This window comes from Indicator indicator, chromosome 1 (assembly GCF_027791375.1).
Source record: "Indicator indicator isolate 239-I01 chromosome 1, UM_Iind_1.1, whole genome shotgun sequence".
In the NCBI taxonomy this organism is placed as follows: Eukaryota; Metazoa; Chordata; class Aves; order Piciformes; family Indicatoridae; genus Indicator; species Indicator indicator.
Genome location: NC_072010.1, coordinates 12,155,577 through 12,180,966, shown reverse-complemented (window position 1 = coordinate 12,180,966; position 25,390 = coordinate 12,155,577). Strand labels below are relative to the sequence as shown.

The 25,390-nt window shown below is 43.0% G+C and overlaps 1 protein-coding gene across 1 annotated transcript in view; it reads left to right on the top strand.

Annotated features, from left to right (window-relative positions):
* The first annotated feature begins 7,270 nt into the window (after positions 1-7,270).
* Positions 7,271-25,390, top strand: part of SESN3 (sestrin 3) — a 37,606-nt gene continuing 19,486 nt past the window's right edge. Inside the window, exon 1 of the mRNA XM_054382110.1 lies at positions 7,271-7,369. Within this exon, the coding sequence (XP_054238085.1) occupies positions 7,271-7,369 (99 nt within the window). The remainder of the gene's footprint in view (positions 7,370-25,390) is intronic.

The window sequence follows — 25,390 nt, the reverse complement described above, 5'->3', positions numbered from 1 at the left end:
TTCACTGGTGATAGTAACTAGTCAGGTCTGTGTGCCTGAGGAACAGTTATACTACATGGATCTGGCAGTTAGCAGAGCAAGATGATACGACCTACATTTTAAAATTTATTTGCCCCAAAAGAAGTCAGGTTCTGCCATTGCCAGCGTGGGGGGGTGGGCAGCACTGAAGCTGGGCTTCACCAGCAGAGCAAGGTGCACTGCTTAGAGGCTTTTTTTCCAGATTGACCCTCCCTTTCCTCTCTCCCAACATTATAAATAGAGCTCATGCCTGCTGCAAAGCTGGGATGAAATAGGTCAGAGAGTCTTCAAAGGCAAATCTACATGCAGGAGTCATGCATTTCCATCCAGTGTCAGACAAACAGGAGGCTGGAGGAGACAGGAGCAGAAAGGAGTTGGCTGATGTTGGTCCAGGGAAGCTGCTGCTCCTTTTTTCTTGCTTTGCAGTGCCAGATGGCTGGGCCCATCCCACTGCCTGTATTTTGGTGTGCCACAGCGGGCACTGGCTGGCCACGCAGGAGGGAGCGAGGCAGAAGTGCCAAAGTCAGTGGGTTGTGTGGCTCTGCACAGGCACGCTGTGCTGCTAATTCAGTCAGCCAGCTCCCCTGCAGGGGTCTTTCTTTAGCACTGAATCTCGAAATTTGGGATGTCTCCTGTCCAAGGATGTCTGTGGCCTCTGGAAGGTGATTGATGAAAGATGTAACATGCCATGCAAGCAAGTCTTCAGGGCTTAGCTGATTTTGCTGGGGAAGATCTCGTGTCCTAACTGTCTTCACTCACATGCCTAATTGTTCCTAAGCCTGGTACCTTCTGAGAAAATCCCACCTCCACTGACACTGTTTTCTAAGGGTGTAACCTTCAGAAAATTAATGAAACACAGTAAAATCATTTTTAAATCAAAATAAGACAAGTCCGTAACAGATGCAAATCTTTCAGCACTTCAGCTCTACTTTGTCTAGAAACAAAGAATAAAACTCTGCCTTAATTCAGCCTGATCTTCCAGCACGTTCCTATCTTGAGGCCTTCAGTGGGAAATGGACCTAAATTACGTGCCATGTATCAGAAAGCTGACAAGCTTTGTATTTGTATTTTGTAATTGAAAATAGTAACAGTCCTAACATTGCCAATGAATACAGGAAGCTAATTTCACTGATCACTTCCATCCTTAATGTGGCATCATGCCGTACCATGTGTTTCATTTGCAAATTAGGAATAGACAAGTTCTACTGCTTGACAAATTTTAGGCTTTTCCAGCCAGCCAAAGACATTTGTGTGCTTGACACCAGCCAGACATAGAACTAAGCCAAAGCAGTGGAAGGAAACGGGCAGCAAAACCTCCGTTTCCAGTTCACCTTCCCAAGCAGCAGGTTATCTGAGCCAGCTGTGCTTCTTGTTTGCCTTCTTTTGGCTGTTTGGCTTTTGAACTCTTGGCCTTAAGGTATCCTGGGGGGGGGGGGGGGGGGGGGGGGAAAAAGGCTCAAGGTGGTTCAAGGTGGTTTAACCCAGCCTGACCTAGTCTCGTGATTAGGTGATACTCCCCAGTGACATGCAATATAGCTGGGAGCTGAGGCAGGAGCTCCCACTTTCCAGCCAAAGGCCAGCAGCATTTCTTTGTCTTCTCAAGGAAATCTTGCCATCTGGACCCAGATCAATGGTACTGGGGGTCACCTGCACCTCACAGAGATATCATAATTAAAGCTTTGATACAGGCATCTATGTTTAGAGAGAGGTGAACCTTCAGACACTCCTCCCCAGTGCTGTGGCTGGTGCCTTATGTCATAGATGCGCAGCTGGTGCTGAGACCCAGAATTTTCCATGATATGGATGTACAAACCCAGGCATCAGTGCCTGCCCCAAGAACTTCATCTCCAGTTCTGGGGAGGAGAGGTCTTTCTACCACCAAAGGTGGTCCTGCTGCTGTTGTTAAATCTACTCAGTAGGACTATATACAATATTAATATGACTAAGTTGCAAGGGATTACTTACAGTTCTCCTTTTGCAGGGAGTAAGGCTGGTCTACCTTTGTCCTGCCTTTCAGATTTTTTTTTTATGTTAATGAATTTTCCTGTTGTATCACTCCCAAAAATGGTACAGGCCAAAATTCTTCTAAAGTTAACTTGAAGCATAACCTTTTTTTTTCCCAGATGATCCCTACTTACAGGCTTGCATCATTGGCCAGTGTGGTCTCAGAAGGCTGAACTGAAGTAAACAACATGTTGAAATATATTTAGTGAATTATCATGCAAACCACAGAAGAATATAAAGAGAGAGATGAGACAAAGTTTCTTGGTTGGGTAGTGATTTAATGCTTTTTATAATTATTTAACTGTCAAAGAAATTAGATATTAAAAAGGCCTATTAGGTCAGCAACCTCAGCTCTCCTGGGCCAGGCTGTAATTGTTTTTTACAATAATTTTGAGTGCTTTAGGCAGTCAGGGTTTAAATGTCACAAATGAATGTACCCCCACTCTCAAGGAAGAATTCCACAAACTATCACATCTCCCTGGCTTACACAATTAGCTGAACACTCATTTTGCAAATTAGATGTGTAATGGTAAGGATGGGAAGCCATTTCATAGTGTCAAAGTGTGCATAGCATCACTCAGGGCACAAACTTTATCTACTGCCCTTTCTTTCCCTAACAACATCATGTAAATCCTGTGCAAATAATATTTAAATAGTGCCACTAAAATTATGATAATGAAGGCAGGACTATCATTGATTTAACATAATGGCAATGGGATGGATTTTTAGCCTGAAGAAATCACATCTGTTTTCCTATGTATCCATATTTGTTACGGCTTTACTGAATGATTCATGCACTCCTGAAATGTAAAGTTTGTGACATGTGTCAATCACCTTGTCTGACCATGTGCAAAGCACTTCATTGTGGTAGAGAGACAGGGAGACTGGGTAGTGCTCCATAGCTGGCTGCTCCAGCAAGCTCTCTTTTCCTGCTCTTGGGCAAAACTTGAGGATCTTATAATTTCATGTGGGATTTCTAGTCTTGCAGCAATCCAGTCAGATCCATTGCGTGGCAGCTTTCCCCTCCCTTCCTCTCTCTCCAAGCTGCTGGAGGTCTATGAATCACAAACATATTCACTGCATAACGAGTTCAATTTTACAGCATTTGATCTTGTCAATCCAGGCTTCTCAGGAAGCATCTACTGCATCAATGTCTGAACAAATGCACTGCATGCTTGTGCAGTAGGTGCATGTCTTGGGGAAGCATGTGGACTTGCTGAGCACTCCCACAGCACCTGCACACAACACTGCACCTAGGCTTACTTTTCTGCAACACAGAGCATGGTCAGTACTACAGAGCATCTTCTAATTGCTCTGTGCTCTCTCACAGATTGGTTGGATGGTTGCTGTCTGCAACGCTTTCTGGAAGGCAGTGGAGATGCACTGTGTCCAGCTCTCAACCTTGTCTTCAGGAAATTCCAGGCATAAATGTTGCAGGCCTAGCAGGAGCTCAAAGCTAGCATCATGCTGTTAAAGTGCAATTTAAGTGCTCATTCTGGAGCATGAAAGTAGCTTGATGTTTGGATGAGCTAGGTGTCTTAGCCAATCCATCTGAACCATCTTGAAAGCTGCATATGGCATTAGGAGAACTTCGACCTAGCAAAGGTCGTCACATCTCAAGCACTCCTACAAGGACAGCAGTCCACACCTAGCTTCCCTTAGAAATTTGCTCCTGCCTTGCTGTTTCATCACAATGTTTGTTTTTTAAACTTTGCGAAAGTTACAATCACTGGTGATAAAAATCTATTTAAAGCAGTAACCACTTGTGCAACTCTACCTCAGCAGGTCAGTAATCTCTCTGAAAGGATGTGATGGTCTGAAGCCATCTGTATCATCAAGAAAAAAAACCATATTCTCTACCTTTTCCATACAGGTTAGTAACTTGCAGGCTCTCTAGGTGACCTCAGCAGAGAGGACTGGTTGGGTTTATAGAACTGATGACCTTCTTAAAATTTCCAGGCAGGTCAAGATGCCAGGCTGCTTGTAACTCCATTACCTCTTAATTTCAGGACTCTGCTTTCCTTTGCAATTCAGTAATCAGGCAAAACCTGAAGGAAATCCGTATCAATGGATGGCAAGGGAGGTACGGTTGGATCACAAAAACTGTCAGCCAATCTGAAGGCAGAAATGAGCATTTTTTGCAATAGTTCTTTTGAGAAATAAGTTTACAAGAACTTTCAAGAACGTGGATATGTCCACCAAGAAGGCAGCCTGTACAAAGAGAGGCTTTCACTCTGTAGAGCATATGCGTGTTTAACTCAAAATTGAACAAGCTTAAAATCAGCAGGACTCTGTGGATGCTGTAAGCATATGGCATTTTACAGGATCAGTGCCATAAGGATCCCAACAGTTCATTTCCAAAACCTGCATCTAGACAGAGTTCAGGTGTTTTAAAAAACCTGATACTATCTTTAGTCTATACAATAATTATCTAATATTGAGCCTGGATAAGCTCTGCATCTGGCCTTGTCAGGTAGGCTTCTGATCTCTATCAGGCATTAAAACTCTTTAGAAAAATGAAAATTCAGAGGACAAAAATGAACTTCAGAAAAGCTATCCAAGATAATTTTTGTTGTGCGTAGGAAAGGACTTCAGGCAACTTCCATCTGCTGTATTGTTTCCAAGAACAATGAAACACTTTCAAAGTTTATGCTTCTCTTGACATGTCTCAGATACTAAAGTACTGAAAGGCAAGACTGGGAGCCACAAAGGTACTTAAGTGCCTACGGTTTAAGTGAGGGTTAGTCAACCAAATACTTAAAGTACACATGGTCCCGCCCTGTTTCACCATAAGTTTGTGAGAGAACAGAGACTAGGTATCAAATTTCTCAAATTTTAAACTGCTTTACAAGTCAGCCTAACTTTCACACTTGGCTAATGGAAAATTTTCCTGGCTTCAAAGGGCTTTGCTAAAGGTCTGAAGTTGTCATCCAAGGTGGAATTTCAGTGCAGAGGAATGGGGACCCGACCACATTTCTGAGGATGTCCACTCCTGTCACTGTGAAAATAAATTAATGGATTCTATTAATGAAATCAGAGTATTTGCCAATGTTTCAACATTAAATATTAACTCATTCAAAATTACGCTCTTACCTATGCTTCAAACTTGCTACCATCCTTGCCAATGGCTTTGAGTTTTGAACCAGATGCTTTGACTGCAAATGACTCAAAGTGGTCTTCAACTTGAGTCAGCTCTCCATTGCTAGTGGCTGTAACAACTGATTCTCTTCTACTTTCAAAACTTCTCATTTCAAATAATATTATTGCATAGTTCAGCAAGAAATAAAAATCTATTTACATAATTTATGTTGTTTACTTACATTTTAGTATTACATTCAGATTAGATGATGGAAACCAACCTGTTTGTCTCCCTTTCATCACTTGTTTTAATAGCACCATGCTGCTGTATGTGGGATTCAGACACAGTGCAGTAAGTACCTGCACCAAAAAACTGTTTTCTCATGTTGGGATGTCATTTCTACTACACTGCTTGGAAAAAACTCTCTTTCATTTATTCCTTTCCAAGCATTTTGTATGGCTGCCTGCGACTTCAACATTTGGATGCATTCCACTGACTGGCAATAGCATAGTCCACAGAGCACTCAGCTGCTGATGGCAGTGCTCCCTGAGGAAAAGATCCCTTTAGAAATGGATGGAAGAAGGATAGAGGAGGGTGTTGCTGTAGATGGGGATTTACTTACAGTGGCAAAGTCTGATCTGAGAAACTTTTCTGTACTTCCTAAAGACAGATCTAGGTTCAATTAGTTTCCTTTAAGAGATGTAAATTATGAATTGCACTGTGCCCTTTATAGTCAACCACTTGACTAAATTACATAATGCTTCGTTTTGCAAAAATAGAAAGTATTCCCAGGCAAAGCAGATCACAGTTCTCAGGGACCTGATTTACAACTGCTTTGCCAGGAGAAACTTTGAAAACAATGTAACACCCCAATCTTCTTAGAAATTTCTCAGCATTGTAGCATTCTGTATCCATAATGAAACCAAATCTTTCTACACCACCATCTTTCAAGACAAGAATTCTATGCTTGACATTTAATGAACAAACTTCTATTGATGTCAGTGGGACTACTCATAAACCTCATATGTGAGTATTTAAAAGCTAAAGAGCACACAAACAAGGCAAACTGCAGTGATACTATGATGTAAAAAAAAAAAAAAAAGTTTATATCCCAGCTATACAAGGCTGCAGATTATAGATTTGTCTTTGTCCTAATTATACACTCCATCTCTGTGCATTAGCATGGAGCCTAGAAAACCTGACTCATCATTTCTAACAATCCCGACGACCTGAGGCAAGCACACAGAGGCCCGCATGCGCGATCCAAACGTTCCCAACTTCCCCTAAAGCAAATACCTAATCCTGTTCTGCCTGGCAGCAGGGCAGCTTTGCCCCTACATGTGCCAGCTGCCGCCTCAGAGCGGGTACTTGGCAGAAAGCAGTTCATCCTCCATACAGGCAGCCCCGGACACCTTCAGCCAGCCGGCACCACCGACCACCCTCACCAAGATTAACAGACCGTGCCTTTGCGGAGGGGGAACTCCGGGAGGACGGGCAGGGCCAGGACCGGGGCCTGGCCCCAGTCAGGGCGGCAGGCTGAGGCTCGCACCTCATCACACCGGTGACCCGTCACTCTGCTATACTCTGCTCTCCTCCACGCCCCCAAACCTCGGCCCCGAGCAGGCCCAAGGGACTGGCCATGGCGGGCGGGAGCAGCCGAGGCCCCACAACCCAACCGACCCCCAACCCCGCCCGCAGCTCCCCCACAGCTCAGCCGGGGGAGAGGAGGAGCCTTTGGCGCCTCTTTTGCATAGCGCCCGCTGGCGCATCCTATTGGCCGGGAGAAGGCACGCGCCGGAGCACTAACCCCACCTCTCTCCCCAACGCTGCCCAGAGACGCGCTTGGCCCTGTACCTCGCAGCGGGGACCACGCCCCTTTCTCCACCCCCTCTGAGAGGCTGCCTGGAGATGGGAGTCTCAGCAAGCTCTGTCCATTGGTCAGTGGCAGGCGGCCTTCCTGATTGGCCAGGCGCAAAGGTGGGGGGCGGGGCGGCCCGCGCGGATTGGCGGAGCGCACAGGGGTGTGCGCGGGGGGCAGCGGCCCGGAGCGGGGTGCTGGGGCCGCGGCTAGAGGATGGGGGCGGCCGGCGGCGCGGGCTGCTGAGCGGCGCGGAGGTAGCCTGCCGCCTCCCCGTTCTACACCCGGCCAGCGTCGCACTCCCCGCCAGCATGAACCGGCTCGGCTCTGGCCCCATGGGCAGCGCCACCGCCGCCTCTGCCGGTGGCCAGTACCGTGTGTGCGGCAATTGCCGGAAGGTTCCGAGACAGGTACTGGGATGGGGGGCTCCGCTGTGAGGCGGGGGGAGCTGAGGGCCCTGCGGGAGCCAGCGACGTAGAGACCTCTAGGAGGGATTAGAAGAGCGGGGCGGTGGGGCAGACACCTGGGGAGTGGGGGACAGTGACGTGAGGAGGTACGGGCCGTAGGGAGCTGTGGGGCGGGGGGATGCAGAGGGGCGCAGTGGGGAGCTCTGAGCTAGTGGGGCCGGGGCTGTGGGGCACCTAGGACGGTGTGGGGGAGTGTGTGGAGCCTGCCAGGCGGTGAGTGCCTAAGGGATGTGGAGTGGGGGGCAGAAGAGGGGTACGGGGCGCGGGGGACACGGCCGCAGGTGTGCTGGGGGTTGCGGAGGACTGCCAGCTCCTGCATCCCCGTCCCTTCCCTCCCCCTGGCACGGTTGTCCCTTGCCCCTGCACTAGGCTGCCCCTTCCAGTGTTTGGGGGTCACCTGGCCTCCCCGATGCTATGGCGGGGAGGAGGGGATTTGACTTGGGGCCCAGCCATGCTTGGAAAGTTTATCCACGTATTTCACCAGCAAAATTCAACACCACGATCTCCGTCAAGTCTTTGTGCGGTGGCATTCAAAATAAGAGCTTCAAAAACATAAAATCAAAAACAAACAAATAAACCCCCCAAACCAAAAATCTCAAACCCCAGAAAAAAAAAAAAACACCAAAAAACCAAACAAAACCCACAAGAAACCGCCCCCCCCCCCTTCCCCCCCCCCCCCAATCCGGTGAACCCCATCCCTACAGTTCTCAGGCGCTTCCTTGCGCGGATCCTCTGTACCTCGGGAGGAGGGCACTCGCCTCACCACCTCCTCTCCACATCTGCATAACGGGAGCATTTAGTTGAGGTGCTTTTTTGTTTGTCCAGTGCAAATGAATTAAAATTGCTGAGCTGTGCAAATGTGCCGAGTCCGAGCGCCCAAGACGAGCGCGGTGCCGGTTTTGGTTTGATTTTAATTCAGTCTCTCCCGATGTATTTTGCACCAGGTTGATTCTTGCAGTGCTAAGAAAGCCTGTAAGTCAATGAGCTCAAATATTTGCGCTCCTTGTCCAAAAACTGTTTTTCTTCCTCTGTGGGTCAGGCCAAGTGCCAATCAAAGTTGTTTTTCAAGCCTTCAAGCCTCTCTTCCCTGCAGTAGGACTGCTTTTTTCTTTCTTCTCCGCCCCCCCCCCCCCTTTTTTTTTTTTCAAGGGTTTGGTTTTTGTAAAGGAGGTGTGTTTTTAGGGGATGGGGGAGGAGAAATGTTAAAAATCGGTCAGAGAGAGAAGCAGATCTTAAAAATCATGTTTCTTGAATATTTTAATGGAAACAAAATCTTAATAAATCTGCATGCTTGGTATGTGCAGTTATTTTTTCCATAAACTCTTGGATCATATTACAGTTGATACTTGGTGCTCAGCTCTTAGTTCAGCTTGCGAGAAATGTAATGGATCAGAGAAGCACACATCAGCAGAGTCTGATTTTTAACCATTTCATTGCAGGATCAAATCCCTTCTCAGCCTTGCTTGCTGCTGTTAACTGCTTTAACAAAAACAAGTACTTGAAAGAGAAGTTCTGCAGGCTTAAAGCCTGAAACAGCTTCAGACTTGACATATGTCTAAAGACATACAAATAAACCAGTGCCAAATATGTCTGTGGAGAAAGCAGGGAGGGAGCTTGCATTGTTCTGCCAAATAATAAAAATGTTGTGTTGACAAATAAAGTGGCGCTTGGCAGCACTTGTAGATCTAAAATTAAATTTAAATTACTGAATTTTTTGAAGCCATAGTCTTATCCTGCTTGGTAGGTCTTGGGTTTTGTATACCTATTTAATATTAGGGGTGGGAGGATGAACAGGGCTGGATACTACTTCCCTGGTAACAGGAAAATTGCAGAATTAGATTTCTTTTTTACCTTTTTTTTTTTTTAAGTAAGTTAGGGAGGAGGATGGTAAAAGTTACCTATTTGGGTCTGCTGGGGAAGGCACCTCACTGCTATCTTGCTTTGTCTGTGGTCATTTCAACTGTTTGCTTTGCAAAACTGGAGAAAGAGTGACAGCCCATGAAGACCCTTCTAGAAATACAGGGGTATTGTGCTTGCCGTGGTTGTACTAGGACATCTTTGCATCTGTGTTTTAGGCTGCATAATAAAAATAGAAGTACAAAGCTTTTGGCTGCACCTGTGATTACTTAAAAGTTGGTATAATAAAAATCACTGTAAATTTTAACCTCTCGCACTGCATTGGCAAGCATGCAAGTAGAAAACAAGACCAAAAAAAAAGGCTTGGTGGAAGCGAGATGCAAATTTGACCTGAGTTTCAGAGTAATAATCTTCAGATAAGGGCTGCCTCATCTGTTCTTTTGATGGTGTTGGGATTTTTTGAATTCTCATGTGACAATATGTGGAAAAATGATTGGGCTTAAAACATGTTGAATCTCTTCTGCCCTCCTCAGTCTTAAGTGTTTATTTGAAGCCACTTGAACATTTGTGGTTTAGGTAGTGCCGTTGTGAGAACTCTTAAGGGGCAAAGCAAGCTTTCTATTCAGTGGTGTATTGTGAAATCTGAAATAGTCCAGCAGGTTTTTGGATTCTCATGGGTGAAGGTAAGTTTCTCTTTCAGCCGGGAAACAGGAAAAGCTAGATGCAGTGCTTGAGATTTCAGCTAATTTCAAATGAATCCCAAGTTATGTTTTATTATGTATAGTTCTATTAGGATAGCACTAGAAACTCAATGAGGATCCATATGTTAAATTTGCCTATGAAGAAGGCTTCTTGTATTAAAAAGATACAATTTCAGATTTGGTTTACTATCACAGGGCATTTTAAATAGCCAGATCTACTGGCAGAACAATTGCTGCTAATTGGAAGGGCTTAAACAGTCATGGATGTGAAAGCTACATCATTATCATAAGTGACAGTCAGTGATAGGTGATTCTGTTTTGGATTTGGCAAGTGAGCTTGTTGAACAGCCAGCCAAGGCTTATGCTTTGACTCAGCTTAAAATGAATGGAAGAATGAGCAAAATGAGATGATTAGCTTCGGTTTGTGGGATTGATGGGCAGGCTTTGTAACAAAACTGTGACATAGCAGTAGGGAAGAGTGCTTAAAATGGCATAGGGGTACTGAGGCAAGTCCTTCCTAAAAGTGTTCGAGCGTTGCTGCCATTGCAGTAACCAGGATAGCCTCCAGCTCTCATGCTTAAAAGTCCCACATGTAGGGGAGTCCCTGGGCAGGGCTAGCTCTGGGGTGTAAAACTGGAGGGGGTGTGGAACCTGATGGAAACTCAGGGTTCTCCTGACAAAACAAAATCAATAGCCCAAGCAAACCAGAAGAGAATATATAGGAAGGGCTCAGTAGTTCTTTGGACAAGTAACTGCTTCAGGAAAGCTCTTGAATAAGCAAAAAGTCTTCAGGGGATGGAAAAATCCTGATATGTAGGAACAGGGAGAGTCTGCCAGATGTTGAAGCTTAGTTGCAAATTGCAAAGCATATTAAGGAAAAGTTGCCTTTACATGTACATACAAGTCAGTAGGATAAAAAGGAAGATGGGTGTAAGCATTGTTCCAGGATTAAATCTTTGGTTTGTGCTGGATTTCAGTGAGGGAGACACAGGGGGATTGTGGTTTCTAAGCATCCATCGCTGTTGGCAAAGTGGAAGTGAACCCAGTTTAGCCAACACTCCTGGCTTGAGCCAGTCTCTGTGCTGGAAGCCCAGATAAAAGTATATGAAATTCTGAATCTGGTCATGTTTTGCACAGACCTACCCAATCAAGGTCATCCTGTGAGGGGGAAATAGCCATCAATATGATGGACATGATTTTCAGTACTCCTCGTTTCCCCGTGCCAATCTCCTTCTTTAAGCATGAGCCTCAGTACTATGCAAGTTGCTAAAGCAGATTCTGACAAAAATGTATACAGATACATGAAAAAAATGACATGGTACCACCAAAAGCAGGTCATGCGAGACTAATGTAGTACCCTTGTGTTCATAAGACATCTCCTGGAGTGTCATCTTCCAAAAGCTTTGGATGGACTAAAACTAGACTTAATTCATTAAACATCTGAAGTAACTTGAAAGGTTGAACTCCTTGCTGTGGTAGCAAGTTGGCTTGTACTAAGCTTTGGGATTTCCTAACACAAAATAATCTAACAATCAAAAACTGTAAGGGAGTTTGAAAGTTATTTGGGCAAATTCATAACAGAAAAATTAAATGGGACCTGTAAGCAGGAAATAGCAATGCTTTCTGGTGCAGTTTTTGTATGCTTTCCTGGATGTTGCATGTCTGCTATTGCCCCCTGGCAGTGGTGGGTTACTGGGCACTAGGGACTTCTGATCTGACACATTTTGTCAATTTTTCTGTTCCTGTTAATTATGGAGGAGTGATTGGTAACTGATGGGAGTGGGGATGGTGGTGGGCCATGCTGAAAGGAGAAATCATTGTACTGAGAGTGGGTTTTCAAAGGATCACTTTGAAACAAATCTGGTTTAACACTGTCCCTTATGGCAATGATAGCGTGACTGTTTCTGAAATAAATACACACGGTGGAAGTGGGGAATGTAGTTGGTCCAGGGAAAGAGCAGAACATTTCATAGAAAGTTTGGGAGACCTTGAGCATTGGCATAGTTAGAAGTGAGCTGAAATCCAGTGATATGAAATGTAAGAGTTATAGGCTTGACTATTTGTTGCTCACAATTTGCAGTAACAGCTGCTCTTTGGAAGAAGCAGGGAGAAGGCTGTTGGTGTGCAGAGGACCAGCAGAGAGCCATCACCCTGCAGGGTAGCATTGTTGGAAGGATGGACCCCAATTAAACAGGTGCAGAGGTTTGCTGGCTGGGTGCTGGGAGAAACAGAGTACTGATTTTGCAGGAGACTAAAAGTGTTTGCTTTTTTTAATCCAGCAGAAACAAAGCCTGAGAGAGGACATGCTCTATGTCTATAAATACATCTGGTGGTAAGAGCTGGTGAAGAGAAACTAGCTTAAGAGTAGATGAATGTAAAGTGGTAGTAAACACATTTAGGCTAGAAGACTGAAATGTCCAGAGATGTGAGGCTCTGGAAGAGTTTGTTCTAGGTCTGGTGTTGCCAAAAAAAACACCAGCTTTTAAGACAGAAAAATGTGTGAATGTCCTTAATGATGTGGTACTTACAATAGCACTAGCCTAGGCTCAGGGAGTTGAGGTCATACCCAAAAAAAACTCCAAAGCCCAAGAAAAGACAAACTTTCATTCACTTTATTGTTCTGTGTGGGTGAATAAGAAAGTAGCCCAAAAGTGAACCAAAAATAGTTTTATGTCAGGTCTCATAAGCACATGTAAGCTAAAATATGTCACCATGAGTCATGAAGGTGCATGGAGATGCTGTTACCTGTTCTGTAGAAATTAAGAGGCCTTTCAAGGACACCTCCACTATTTTGAGGAAAGTCAAAATTCTGGTTCAATCTATTCTGAACACAGGAAAGTGAAAATTGCTGTGCCTTTGTTTGGAAAACACCTTGGGTTTCCCACAATGCAGCAACTGGGTAGTTTTTGTTGATTGCACTGTGTAGTTTGCTCTTACTTTGTAAAATCAAATTATGTTTTCTATAGTTTGACCACTTAATAATCTCCTTATGCTGTAGTTGTCTTAATGTATGGTTGCTCACATGGCTTTATATCTCCAATAAGCCTCTTCCTAAAGGAGTTCTCGAAGTGGTTTGCAAAGTCTGACCCTGTTTAAACAGTTTGTTCTAATTCTAGCAGCTTTCTGTTGTGTAAAACATGGTATCTGCTTTCAATGTTCCTTCACTGTTTGCACCTTCCAGTCACTAGTTTCACCATGGTGAAAACAGCTTGGGTCACTCCTCCACTAACCAATCCTATGTGAACAGCTAGAGGGAGAATGGTCTTTGAGGGTCCAAAATGTGAAACTATAAACCAAGAACATTAATCTAATCTTTCAGGGCACTTAAGATTATCAGCAACAGTCCCATCAACTTCTTTACTTGTTCTTTGTTTTTCTGGAAAGATTTGGTTAAAAAAAAAACTAAGCTAACAACTTAAAGAACAGGATGCTTCCCTGTGAAATACATGCAGTGAAAATCCAGATTACTGTGGTTTCTTTCCTTACTCATCCTCAAGAGCTTTGCAGTATTTTATACCTTTTCAGAGTCTGACCCTTTTAAATAATTGTTCTCCCACCCCTTTGAGTAATTACTGGCTTCATTGCCTGGAATCAGAGAGTGCTGTTGCTCTTTGCATGTGTATGCTGGTCCTGAGGGTTCCTGGGTTCTTCCATTTTTGCCTTAAAAGCTAGTGTAAAAAAATTTCCTTGTATCTTTCTTGTCTTATGTGCTGAAAATGAACTTTGAAGTTTTCATTAGACTTGAAATGAGAGTGGCATGAATGAAGTGAACCCTTGGTGAAGGATGCTCTTCTGCAACGAAAAACTGTAAGAGGTGGCCGTGTAGGACCTACACTCATTGGAATAGTCACTTTTATTTGGAAACAAACAAAAGCAACACATGCATCTCTGAATTGCAGGGAGGGGGTGGATTCAAGAAGGGAAAGAAAGTGAAGAGGGGGATATTCTTCAAAGAAACTTTGAGGTTTCGTGTTGGGGATGGGTTAGCCAAATGTGGAAGTTATCCTCTGTTGAGACTCACTGCTGCTGGTGTGTGTTGTATTAGCCAAATCGCAGGCTGAGGTTTGGAGATGTGGGCTCTAAGCATTTGCTTTAAATTTATACATGTTATTTAATTAGTGCTTCAAATTTGACACCTCTTTAAATGGTGATGTTTTGAAATCTGAAAAAAAAAAAAAAAATAAAAAAGTGTATGGTTCGTTAAGCATCCTGGGGAACAGGATGAAACCCCTTTCTTCCACATTAGAGAGGGAGCTGTTAATACTTGTTTGGTTCTTTATTGGAACCTTTTTTCCTGGCTACAGAGATTTGAGTAAAAGAAAATAGTGGTAGAATTCTCCCCTGACTTTGCGTAGCAAGCGACGTTAGTCTGGAGATTTTATTATCCATTTCCATTTCTAGGGCTGGAGAATAAGTAGGGATTGCATGCATAGTTTACTTGACCAAGCTGAATATTAGTTTTGTTCTTAAGTGGGTCAGTATAGACTGAGGGGAGAAGGGGCATTTTCAGTAGAAAAGAAATTCAAATTTTCAGGAGGGAGGCCTCAGTTAATGAGAAGTTGCACATCATCAACTTTGGGAAAAACCTGTATGGGAATAATTTATGCTGTTTAATTTTTCTGTTCTTTGCAGGTGTTCCTGTTTGTATGCAGAGGTCCTTCCCATTGTTGTCTCTGCAACACAGCCTGGTAGTCTGTGCACTTTAAGTACAAGCTCTGTAGGGAGCATAATGCAGATGACTCAAATATCATGAGAAATTCCATTACAGGGACGTGGGGATGTTCTCCACAAACAGTGTTTATCCTGACTGTTTATCTGTCAGTCAGTCGATTGACTGTGTTAGGGATAGCTGAAGATGTTTGTATGGGGTTCTCAGTATGCCACTCTTGGCCAACTGCTGATGACAGAGGAGGGGAAAATTAATTTTAAATGTCTCTCTTAACTGCTAGTTTCAAATTTCTATTACATGACACTTCTTGCATATCAGGTCTTGGATAACTATCAGTTAGGACAAAATACCAGTGTGTTTGGTAGTTAATATTGGATGCATAGGTCATTAAGAATCTATTTTGTGCTTGATACAGACCGTATCAACCATTGATTTATTCAGGTATCTTCATTCTCACATCTTACTTAAATAGAGAGTAAGATGTTTTCAAGCGTGGGCTTTTTTTTCTTCTAGGGCATAGGACATAAATTAAGGAGGGGCTGAACAGGGTGTTCAGGGCAGGAGACAGAAATTGGTGCTCTTAGTCTAGGCAAACATCTTCAGCCTTTCCTGAAATCCCTGGTTACCTGAAATAGAGTAAGATAAATAAACGAATACAACCTCCTGATTAAACACCTATTTTTCTTCTTGTTAATGACTCTCTTGTATTTCTGTCAGGGTAAACACTGAGCTCAGCACCCAACTCGGTTACAGAGTGAGGCTACCTGCAGTCCCCTTTGTCAGGGGATCAGGTGGGAAAAAAATAATAATCGAGAGGAATATGAAATATTCCTGACTTTGTATGTTGTGAGTAGGCTGGAATTGAAGTGATAAGCCTGTATCACACAAGAAGTAAGTCTCATGGACAGGACTTTCTCCATATTGTGTGGTTTGTGTGTGTGGACCATCCTTTGAGTTGTGGTTTAAGTCTTCCAACACACAGAAATGTTAGATTAACGTGTCTGAACGCCAGGAGAAATCACATTCTTGAGAATTATGTGGAACCATAGGATGTCTCTTGCCTTTTAAAGTGCAGAACACATTTGGAAGAAAAATAAAAGGTGACTTTAAAATCATGTTTCCAGCTATTCAGAATGAGCAAAAAACTTGGAAATACAATCAGTTGTATTTACACACTTCAGGTTCACAGAGTTACTTGGGAATTAAGAATTCTTGCTTCTGAGCAGTTCCACATGACGTAAGTAAAAGACAGTTATGGAAGTACTGGCTGTCTTTCTGTTAGCTATTCTTAGAGCAGTACAGAGATGCTTACTCAAAACCATCTTTTATCTGTCTCTGGGCTGTTTGTTACTGCATTGGATTTGCTCTGGCTGATGCCAACAAAACAATTGAAAGCCAGTATATGTTCTCTTTTCTGTATGAACCGTGCAGTTAAAAAGTATTTAATAAGCCAGTATCTTAACAGCATTGAACCTAATTTAATAGTATGTGCTTGTAAATATGTTTAATATCTTCTGCTTTAGCATGTGGTGACGGGAATATAGTTATATTATTGGCTAAATGTATCTGGAGCGGGTTTGGCCGTATGGTTCTAAATCTGTTTTTAATGTAATTATCCCTATTAACTAAAAAAATTAAAAATACACCATCCAAGGTGATTGACATTCTTCTTAGTAAAGCACCCTTGTTGCTGATTAGAGGTGTGGAAATAGTAATTTGTTCTAGCATTTAGAAATTTGATTAGACCTCTAATGAAATGGAGCGCCTACACGCTGTCTAAATACTCTACCTGACACTAGCTGGAGCTCATCCAGCATGGAAGAACACTTGAAATGTTGCTTTACTACAGTATGTTTTGTGTCTTGAAATATGCTCTGCTGCCTGCATGCAAATACCCACTGGCTGTTCAGTGTGCAGAGTGAACCTTGACCCTCCATGGAAATCAGAATCAGGATTTGATTATTCCTCTGAGCATTCATTGCCTTACTGCAATAACTAGCTTAGAGTTAGAAAATCAAGGCAGCTGTTTATGTGGAAGCATCTATACTGCTAACTGGACTTCACAGTGGCTGCACACATACCTTATAAATAGCACAAAGTGTATATGAGGTAGAAGCATGCTGTTAAAGTTGACAAATTGTCAGTGTTCTTGTATAGTAATAAGTTGATAATGAAGATTGCAAGTTAAAGCACCGCTTCTTTCTCCCTCTTATGAGCTGTCTTGTTCTGTTCCACCAAAAGTTGACTGAAACACCCGCTGAGTGCTATGGCAGCTGTTCTAGCACCCACGTTTTAAGTCCTCTTTAAATCAGTTTCAACAGTTTTGTTCGAGCACTACTCCTAGAAAACTGAATTAGGACTGTTCATTAGCATCCTGCCATGGAAATACAGTGCAGTGGAAACATCCAGTCCCTAGTGGTAGGAAACACATTAAAATAACGCTTGGGACATATGATGTTTGTTAGTCAATAATTCATTGTGACTGGTTAGCTGCTCCCTCTGAAATACAGAAAATAAGCTCTAATGCATCTGAACTAGAATCAAATACAGCCCTTTTGTCTTTCTCCTTACAGATTTTTTAAAATTCGGTTTCTTCACCATATTTAATATTTGTACATTTTCCAGTCTCCACATTTAAACTAATAGAGTGAAAGCGTTGGGAGGTGAAGTAGATGATCTCTTAAAGTCCCTCCCAACTGAAGCCATTCTGTGATTTCTATGACCTCCAATTAGTTTATGCTGTATTAATGCTTTGGGAGACTCTAGATTTTTTTTTTCATCTTCTGTTCCTCCCATAGAACCCAAACAAACTGTGCAATTATATATTAGTTTAAGTTTTGTGTTACTGGGGAAAGATTGGATGAGGCACTAATGTCAGGGATCATGCAGGTAGAACCTGCTTTGAGATAAGTTACTTATTCCAGCAATTTAAAACCTGTTGTCTCGCTTCAACGCTGCTGCTTTGCAGGTAGTTAGAAGAAAAGGTGTGTTGGTTGAAAAGGTCAACTGTAACATAATTAAATGCTGAAGGAGCCTGCAGCTGGCACTACAGTTCTTGAGGGAAGATGGAGCTTGGTGCTTGTTCCACCTGAGCAGAGGACGAGTAGAAAGAGTAGTCTGCACCAAGGTGTGCTGGAGCTGTCTCTACACATGGCTTAGAAAAGCAAAATGGAAGTGGAGATGAAAGGAAGGTCTTCCTCCCTGCTCCTGCTATTTAGGTCACTTATGTGAAAAGTGTTAGATAAAGCTGTAGTTACTTGACCTATTTATCCAACAGAAACTTGCAGCACAAGCAAAAGCAGTTTGACTATCCAGAGCTGTTGCTGTTTTGTATGGGACACTCCTTTGGGTTAAGCTGTGCCTCATGAATACTTAGAAGCAGCATCCAGCTATCCAGCATGAGTAATCTGTCTTGTTTGAGAACCTTAAGTCTATGGCTTTGGTGCTTGTTTCCCATAAAAGTTGGAATACCTATTGCAAGATCTAACTTCTGCCTGTACGGCGTTAAGATGGCTGCAAATAAAGGCTGTGAATGTGTATCTTAGGAGCTGGGCTTACTCTGGTGGCAAAGGTCTGTTTGAGTTTGATGACTTCATTCAGAAAAAGGGCAAGTAGATGGGAATGCAGTCCTTAGACAATGCATGTTACCACCTTTTCACAGCTGTAGAAGTCTCTATTCAGGCAGGGTATAAAATAAGTGAGTTTATTATTTCTGTAGTACTTGTTGGTGTTTTTTTTTGGTAGAGTCACTAAGTCACTAAAATGTAGCCAAAAGTCCCTTTAGTAGAAGTGTAGGCAGCAACCTGAGGAGACAGTAGTGCCTGTCAGCTCTGAGGTTGGAGGTAAATCTGAAGTTCTGCCGGTCTGCTGGCCTGGATGGCTGAAGAGAGCAGGAATAGCTAATCTGTCTCTGGACACATCTCTATTTACATGCAATAAATCTTCTGTAACAGTTATGAGTCTTTGTTTTCGAAAATCAGCATCTCTTTTAAGGTTTGTCAGGAAAACACGTTTGTACTTTAGGTCTTTGCTACCACCGTCTCAACCATCTTAAGCCAGTGTGTTTTGGAGAGTGTATCTTGGTAATGACTCACTTTGGTAAGATGCAATTTTTTTAAAAAAAGAAGAAGAAGAAGAAGAAAGAGGAAGAAACAGGAAGAAACTGCCTGACTGCAAGTATTATTATGGTCATTCCAGCAAGTCAGTGGCTTTCGAATGTGCTGCTGAGATGAAGCCTTTCGTCTGTTGGTCTCTTGCCTAAACCTCTCCCAGACTAATCAAAGGTCAAGCGTGTTGTCAGCTGCTTGCTCATGGTAAAACAGTCTACAGCCCTTGCAAATGAGACTCCTTGGAGAAATCATTTTCTCTAACTGGTGGCTATTTCAGGATTTCCTATTAGGTGAAAAATCAGAAGAACCTTGTTTGTGGTTTTCCATCTGTGGACCTAGCACCTATAAGGATATCTGTGGATTTGTTTCGAGGAAACTATGTAAGAAAACTCATTTCAGTAAATTCAGAAGCACAGTCCTTCTGAAAAATGCTTCCAAGTCAAGTAATCAAAAAAGGCTTAAACTCCTGGCTTACACAGCAAGGTGCTTGCTCTTGGAAATTGTACCTTTAGGCTAGAGGTAAAGCACGTTAGTCAGGGACATTTTGCTTTTCGTCTGTCCCGTTCTTTCTGAGTCATCAACAAAAGATAGTGAAATTGCTTCTGTTCAAGCAGGAGGACATTGCTCCTTTTGGACATCCAGAAGGGCTATCCCTTTCCAGGCAGAGCTGTGAGAATAGCATTAAAATTCCTTACATTATTTGATCTGTAACAAAGATGCTCAGTGGTTATCAGTTGTATGGGAGTGTTTGTCTGAGAAACTTGTGCCAAGGGGGCTTCTTATTTTTTTTTTCAAAAGCTTTTCAATGGATTCACTTTTACAATAATTCTCATTGGAAAAGACATCTTAATATCACAGAGTCAACTGCTGACCTAACACTACCATGGCTATTAAACCGTGTCCCGAAGTGCTGTGTCTACATCTTTTCTTAATATCTCCAGGAACAATGATGCTACCATTTCCTTGGACAGCCTGTTCCAATGCCTGACCACTCTTTCAGTAAAGAATTTTTTCCTAATATCCAATCTAACTCTTCACTGTTGAAATTTGAGGCTATTTCCTCTCATTCTATCAATTGATACTAGGAGAAGAGACCAACACCCACCTCACTGAAACCTCCTGCAGACTAAACAATTCCAGTTCCCTCAGACACTGCTCATAAGACTTGTTCTCCAGACCCCTCTCTCTTGCCCTTCTCTGGACATGCTACAGCACCTCAATGTCCTTCTGGTATTGAGTGACCCAAAACTGAATACACTACTTGAGGTGCAGCTTCGCCAGTGCTGATGCATGGCGTCACTTGGGGCATGTCCCATGAGGCATGATCACTTCCCTATTCCTGCTGCCCACAGTATTCCTGATACAGGCCAGGATAATGTTGGCCTTCTTGGCCACCTCAGCACACTGTTGATCATGTTCAGCTGGCTGTCAACCAGCAGCCCTCGATCTTTTTCTGCTGAGCAGCTTTCCAGTGACTCCCCCAAGCCTGTAGTGTTGCATGGGGTTGTTGGGACCCAAGTGCAGGACCAAGCACTTGCCCTTGTTAAACCTCATGCAAATGTTTCCTTGTTTGGGTCGTGCCAATCCCTGTGTCTATTAGGAAATAGGATTATTTGTTTTAATAGTGTTTGTAGAATAAGTAGTAATATTCTTGAACCAATCTGCTGCCTTAGAGCAGGTATAGTGGATCAGATTGAAACTCAGTGTTCTGTCTCTGGCAGTGGCCAGGGATCTAAGGAAGAGGACACAAAATGGAGCACGTTCATCATGACATTCCTTCAGCACTGTCTTACAGTCTCCAGATATTTGCAGCTTGAAAACTCCCTGAGCTGTAGGTGGTTTCTCCATAGTTAACAACCGCTCTCCCATTTCTCTTTGATGAGCTCTAACTATTTACTGTTAAACACACACCAACTTCAGATGCCCACAGCTTAGTTGTACATTGTGGAAAAGCTCTGCTTGAGCTTGTCACCTGCTGGTTGCTTTCTAATCCTTTTACAGAAGATTGTAAAAGCACACTATGCCTGGACTGTGACAGCCAGGAGGCAATCAATTAAAGTATCTTGACATGCTTGTGACAGCAAACTCAGCACTTCAGATTTGCTTTCCAAGACTCAAACTACTGTTTCACAATCCTATATGAAAAAGATGGCAGAAAGCTAGTTGGGAGAGGGCTTCAGTACTGATCTGAGCACATTGCCCTCTTTCATCTGTGTGAGAGGATTTGTTCTGAATTTTGGCAAGTTACTTCCATGATTCTTAAGATAGTTCTTGCATGCAGATTTAAAATAACTGCTATGATCATTTTGTACCTAAAATGTGTAGGAAAAGCAATTTGAAAACCCATGCTTCTGCCATCTGCTTGACTTCCCTATGTCTCAAAATAGAATTTTCTTTTACATAGTACCTGGTAAATGAAGGGTGCCCAGGAGCATGTTTCTAGCAGCCTATTCTGAGACACATTTGTTTTCTGAGTAGTATTTTTATTGAGATAGACTTATCAAAAGAGACTGTTGGCAGGGATGTGTGGTGAGTTTATTTGTGGACTATGTGACTTCTGTACTTTTGCCTTTTCTTCCTTTGCAGCAAAGGAGAACCTGTGATATGGTCCAGGTAACAAAATGCCTCTGTGCAGCATATGTTCTGATCTTATGCTAAAATTCACTTTCCACTTAAACATCCTGGTTTAGTGGTTTTCACCAGTTGGCTGATGAGGGGAGGAGGTGAAGTGTGTCACCTCCAGCGTTTTAAGAGAAGAGCTACAAGCAGTGAGAGCTACATGGTGAAATATTTGGTGAAATATAGTGGAAGTGCCTGGGAAGCAGGATACAAGAGGAATATGGGCATGCTGGAACATGTCCAGAGAAGGGCCACGAGGATGATCAGAGGGCTGGAGCACCCCTTCTGTGGAGACAGATTAAGAGAGTTGGGGCTGTTCAGTCTGGAGAAGAGAAGGCTCCTAGATGACCTTATTGTGGCCTTCCAGTATCTGAAGGGAGCCTACAAGAAAGCTGGGGAGGGACTTTTTAGGCTATCAGGTAGTGATAGGACTAGGGGGAATGAAACAAAGCTGGAAGTGAGGAGGAAGTTCTTCCCCATGAGAGTGGTGAGAGCCTGGAATGGGTTGTCCAGGGAGGTGGTTGAGGCCCCATCCCTGGAGGTGTTTAAGGCCAGGCTGGATGAGGCTCTGGCCAGCCTGATGTAGTGTGAGGTGTCCCTGCCCATGGCAGGGGGGTTGGAACTAGATGATCCTTGTGGTCCCTTCCAACCCTGACTGATTCTATGATTCTGGGATCTGAGATCCAATGGCTACAGGTTAAAGAGCTCCTCACATTAGGAAGACTCTCAGTCTCTGCCTTCTTGAGTTAAAATCTCTGGTGGATTTCCACACTTTGCACACTTTTTTCAGTGTTTGGTAGTTAATATACAGGTAGTGTTTGGCAACAGTCACAAACATTACTTGACTAAGACATCAGCCAGCAAAATACTTGTGTGACAAGGACACTGGTGCAGTCTTGCTGCTTCTGATAGCCCATCATGCAAGTAGTTGAAGCTGGGAAGGAAACAATTTCAGCAAGCTGGTGCAGAGGTCAGAGCTCAGTTTCCTTCCCTGCAGGTGCAGGGGGATTGAGATGCTAATCAGACCAGGATATTGTTATTATTTTTTCCATTAAAGTGCAAAAGTAGAACTCCATACTTGCTGTGAACAGATCTCTTTATGATACTATTGAGCCTAAACTTTCTAGCTTCAGCATTTCAAGTAAAAACTCAGCAGTGGTTCAATTAACATTTGTCTGGTGACTCAAGCAGGTTGTGCAGCTCAGTTCCGTGCACCCACTTGACTCAGGGACTTACCCAAAGACTTACTTAAAACTATTGTTACCCAAGGACTTATTATAACTACTGTTACCCAAGGACTTATTTAAATCTAGGTTTACATTTTCCTAGAAGAGCAGCAGTTGTGCTGGTGACTGTGGTGCAGACCTAACCATAAGAGTAAAAATTCAAATCTTCATATTTTAAGGCATGTTTGTTGTAATGAAAGCCATGACAGTGCTGCAGAGGAGAGGTGAGAGAATGCAGCCTCAATGGCAGTCCCTGGTTAAACAATTCTCCTAGTCACTTCTCTATAGTAACCTACAGCAAAATGCATCTCCTTTCCCATAAACCCTTGGTAATGATGGTTTCTGATGGAATACTGTAGCACTTGAGGACATTCCAACATGAAATGCAGTGGAATCTGTTAAAGATTTTCTTTAAAATATATTGTTGGAGTGTCTTCCTGTGTACAGCTCTTTCATTAATCTAGTATTTTCAACATTTAACATCTTTAAAATACTTAAAAAAACCACCCAAAACAGCTAAACCACTTTCTTCACAGTAGAATGCTACTGTTATGCATTTACATTACGGATGAATGCCATTCAATTTTGCTTGCTTACAAGGCATGTATTTTCAGACAATACTCCTATTAAAAATTCGGTAGAGCATTCCTGGGAGGCAGTTCTGCCACAGATACATGACGGATTTACATAACCCTAGGGGTCTTTCTCTCTCTCTCCCTTTTTTTTTTTTTTAATATCCAGCAGTTATGCTTCTCGGATTGGCAGTATGCCCAATGAATCAATTGTGTGTGTGTGTTTTTGAATGGAAGTCTTTAACCATTCAATTACTGTATTGTAAAGGGGCTGTGCTATCAGTAGTTAATTTCAGTATTAATTCAGGCCTGTCAAAGCAGCTGCTGTTTTATCTGTACTTTCTATCAAATGTTAGTTCTACCTGTTGGCAGTGGTTTGCTGCATGGATCGAATGGGGAAGTCGATAACTGTCTCTGCGTAGGAGGATGGAGACCACATGTGTGACCACAGTTGCTGCCCATACCCATGCTGAGCATGCAGCCTCCCAGACACATGGTACCCTGCTGGCAGAGCGAAACCAGGCTTGGTTAGATGGGCTGTGCTCAGGCAGGACGGGGCAGCCCTCTGTCTGGAAGGCAGCGGATTAAAGGATGTACTGTGCTGCTTCAGAGACTCTTCCGTTAGCAGGCACCATTACTGTCTTGGCTGATATGAGGCAGATTAACTCAATGTAGTTTTGCCAATTTAGTGGCTAAAGGCTATGTTCCCCAAACTAGGTAATATTGGTCTTGGTACGTCAAACTTGGGCTAAAGCAGAATGTGGAAGTAGGCCAAGGTACAGATAAAACAAGTCCCAGCTTAAACCACTGAAGTTTTCCACTGACTTTTGCTCTCAATATCTGATGCTGTTGAAACATAGAAAGTGCTCTTCTGCTGTGCTTGTAGGAATTTGAGCCATCTTGACAATCACAAGATCTTGTGTCCTGAGGATATTTCTTGGGAAGCACACAAACTCCATTGGGTATATAGGGAGGAAAGGAGATGAGGTTCTCCATGGACCAGTGAGGGAAGCTTTGTTTCTCTTTTTCTTTCCTACCTTTTTTTTTTTTTTTTTTTTTTGGTTGGTTTTCTTGGGGTTTTTTTGTATATTTGAAGGCTGAAGTAGACCGGAAGACCGTTTATTGTCTTCTCATGGGATGTGTCTTGCCTAGCTTCAGCTGTAGTGGTTTGACCTGGTTGGCCATGGATTCCTGTTACTCTGTGGAGGAAAACAAGGCCCTTCGATAGCTCAACTGATCTCATCCTGAGTTAGACATCACCTTTCTTTTTCAGTTGCCACCAGGATCTGGCTGGCTAACTCTGATTTGGGTGTCTCTTTGGTCAATTGTCTTTCACCCAATATCTGATAAGGATTGGGCCATGGGTATGAACTCAGAGGCCTGGCTTAACTTAGCTTAATTTAGCTGGAAGTAATTCTTAATCAACAAGGAAGTAAAAGTAGCTGTTTGTGTCCCATCCTTTTCATTTGTTTTAATAATCAATACTTAGGTTTGACTTCACACCTTTAGTTGAACAAATCTTCTCATGAAAATCTTTCCATTTTTCTGGTCAGGAGCATCAACCTCATTTTCTCAATTAAATGTACTCTGGTTACACCAAGGTTATTTTACACATGTGTATTTTACTTGATACATTCAGGTCTATTCTGGCAAAAATGCAAATTACAGGTCAGAAATGGCTAGCAGCATACCCATTACTGCAGTGTTTGACTTTCAGTCCTTGCCTGTCTGCTCACAGTTGGTTTTGGTTAACAGAAATCATCTCCAAAACGGGGAGAGTGATATGACAGAAATAGGACTAAAAAAGATGTAGATGTAGGATTTCTTTATTAAAAAGGAGATAGGCTTTTCTGCCAGTGACTATGTGTTCACTTCTGAGATTTTCTCCTGTAGGTTGAGTGTGCCAGATACCTCTCAGAGGTTGATGAACCTCTGTTGGACTTCTGCTGCCTAGCCATCCATTTTAGGTTGGATACAAACTGCTGCCCTTTGGTTTCTAATTAGTGTGGATTGTGTTCTTAATAGCTGGTGGAGGGATGGGAACTTGGGATAGGCTTCCTTTTATTGTGTGAAATCCAAAAGGGTTGTAATCTGCTACCAAAGGAAAAGCTCCCCATCAATTGTACAGCACTGGCTCTCTTCCCGGCTTTTTACACCACTTCATCAGCTGATAGGGACAAAGATGCCAGATTCTTAATGTTAAAAGTGAAT